The 2,528-nt window shown below is 60.4% G+C and overlaps 1 protein-coding gene across 1 annotated transcript in view; it reads right to left on the reverse strand.

Moving 5' to 3' along the window:
* Positions 1-2,239: 2,239 nt before the first annotated feature.
* EMIHUDRAFT_470635 (hypothetical protein) overlaps positions 2,240-2,528 on the reverse strand; it is a gene marked incomplete at its 3' end in the record, with an annotated part of 1,555 nt that continues 1,266 nt past the window's right edge. The window contains exon 4 of the mRNA XM_005766614.1: positions 2,240-2,454. Within this exon, the coding sequence (XP_005766671.1) occupies positions 2,240-2,454 (215 nt within the window). The remainder of the gene's footprint in view (positions 2,455-2,528) is intronic.

Genomic DNA, 2,528 nt, shown 5'->3' on the forward strand with positions numbered 1-2,528 from the left:
CGCTCTCCAGTACAAGGAAGAGCCGTTGGAAGGTTCCGACTTCCGTTCAGGTTCACGCCGCCGCGGCCCGGGCGCGCGGCGAGGCCGGAGCGGTGCGAGACCAGATGAGCGCGGTGAGGAGAGCCCCATTTTTGCGAGATCGGCGCTCGCCGAGGATACTGTCGAGGCCATCGCGCACATCGGCGGACGGCGCGCTTTTCTTGCGACCTCTCACAGCACACGGCGAAGTGGCGTAAGAGCCTGAGCCCTGGCCTCGACACCTCGACACCAAACCTCGACACCGACTCGACACCTCGACACCCCATGCCAACTCGACCAACTCGACACCCCTCGACACCCCTCGACACCCCTCGACACCATCTAGGCTAGGACCATGCTCGTCCGTGTCAAGGTGCCAAACTCGACACCTCGACACCCCTCGACACCGCTCGACACCGCTCGACACCGCTCGACACCACCTCGACACCTCTGATGATCCTAACACAGCAAGCCGTGTCGGCCCGTAAAAGGCAGATCGTTTCAGTCCTTTCGTTCGAGAGGTATTTTCACTCACCCAGTTGCAACAATCAACTCTAGACCCCGTCAACTCAGAGTGTCAACCACGACTCCCGACACGGGAACACTGCACCTCATTCAGCCACAGACGCCGCAGCGGCCGGGCGTGTCCTCTGAGCTCTGTCCTGACTTGACACGCGGCGACGGCGACTGAGCAGCCTGCGAGCTCACTGCCCTGCCTTGATTCCTTCGGACCACTAAACCGCTCTACCTATCCCATCCATTACCGTGCCCCATGTTCACGTGCGGCCGTTTTACCAGGCGCCCAACCGACGGCCGCGCCGCGATTTACTCTCGGCGTTCGCCTCTCGCCCTGCTGCAGCATCCGTTCCCATCTCTGGCTGCCGTTCGCCGAGCGCCTCCTCAAAGCATGCGAGAATCTCGTCGCTCTGAAGGTCAGCCTCGAGCACGTCGTCGGCAGCGCGGATGCTCGCCCGGCCGGTCGGCCCTCGAGACCTCACAGTGGCGGCCGCCTCTGACAGCGGCGGCAGCCTCCCAAGCTGGCCACGCATCATGCTGCGCTTCGCGGCAATCGCGTAACGGGAGGCTCGCTGGCTTTTTGTGGCTTTTTGGACGGCTTTTTTGGATTCTCCCGCCCTCCAACCCCTCTCTTGGCTTTTTTCTCTTCCTGAGCGGATGCAGCTGGGCGGAGGACGGTTGTTCTTCCAAAGGGTAAAAAATGGGAGGAGGGCTGGTTGTCCTTTGGCCTAAGCACAATATTCTCGAATATCTCCGAGAATATAGATGGTCCCGCGCACTTTCGTATTCGAGAATATTCTCGAGAATATAGATGCCCCGGCGCGGCTTTTTCTCAAGAATCTATGAGTTTTCTTCAGCCCTTGACCTTGGTTGACCTCGAGTCTCAAGATATTCTTGAATATTCTCGCCGTTACATCGCGGCGTCTAGAACGGTCTTGACTAGAGCTTCTCGAAACAGCTCTTTTGCCCCCTCAAAAGTAGGTTTTGGGTCGATGCAGACGGAAATCTTTAAGTTTTGGACGTTCCTGAGCGGTTTGGGAGCACAAACCTCTACTTTAGAGCGATTTTTGGCGTCCGCTGACCTCTCGCGTGGTGAAAATATTCTCAATATTCGAGAATATTCTCGAGAATATAGATGGTCTGGCGAGAATATAAGCAAAAGAATATAGATAGTACTTGGCGAGAAAAACGTGCTTAGGCTAAGTTGTCCTTGGCAAATCAAAGCGCTTGCGCTTCGGCGGTTAGTGCACTAACCTCCGAGAAACCCTTCAGGTCGCTCCTCATCGCAAACCCCGTCAGCAGTTCACCCTCGGGTATGTTCGTAAGAACCACATACACAGAAGATCATCCGGCCGTTACCGCGCCGCCCTCGCCCCGCCCCGCTGCCGCCCCCCGCTCAGCCGTTCGGCCCGCCGACCGATGTCCTGCCTGCCGTCCGTTGCCGCCGTGCCGCCTTACCGCCGACCCTTACCGTGCCGCGCCGCCTTCGCGCGCGAATTGTTTTTTTTTTCGCGAAGGATCTCTCGGATATCTCTCGCACTCGCGCGCCTTGTGTGGGGTGTGTGGGCTGTGTGGTTCTCCAGCCCATGGCTAGACAGCTCCACCCCCTGTTGGCGCAACAGTTGGAGAGCGCCGGGGTGGACCTGCCAAGCTTGGGACACCACGGCTCCAGCCTGCTTTCGCTGCTTCACGAGATTTCCAGGACTTACGAGCGGGCAAACGTGCCCTGCCCTCCGTCTACGGCGCCGCTGCCACGGTCGCGGCCATCCTCGCTCGGCGCGGCCACAGCTGTCCATGCCTGCAACACGGCGACGAGCTCACCGGGGCCCTCCGTCTCGAGCGGCGACCCGGTGATCGCGCACGCCGAGGTGCTCGAGAACTTGGGCGGCAACCCAGAGGCGCGCCCCGCCTGCCTCTCACCTGGCCGCCGCGGCTAACGCCGCCGCCGTCACCGTCACCGCCACCCCCACCCCCACCCCCACCGCCACCGCCGC

Source organism: Emiliania huxleyi (assembly GCF_000372725.1).
Source record: "Emiliania huxleyi CCMP1516 unplaced genomic scaffold EMIHUscaffold_504, whole genome shotgun sequence".
NCBI lineage: Eukaryota > Haptophyta > Isochrysidales > Noelaerhabdaceae > Emiliania > Emiliania huxleyi.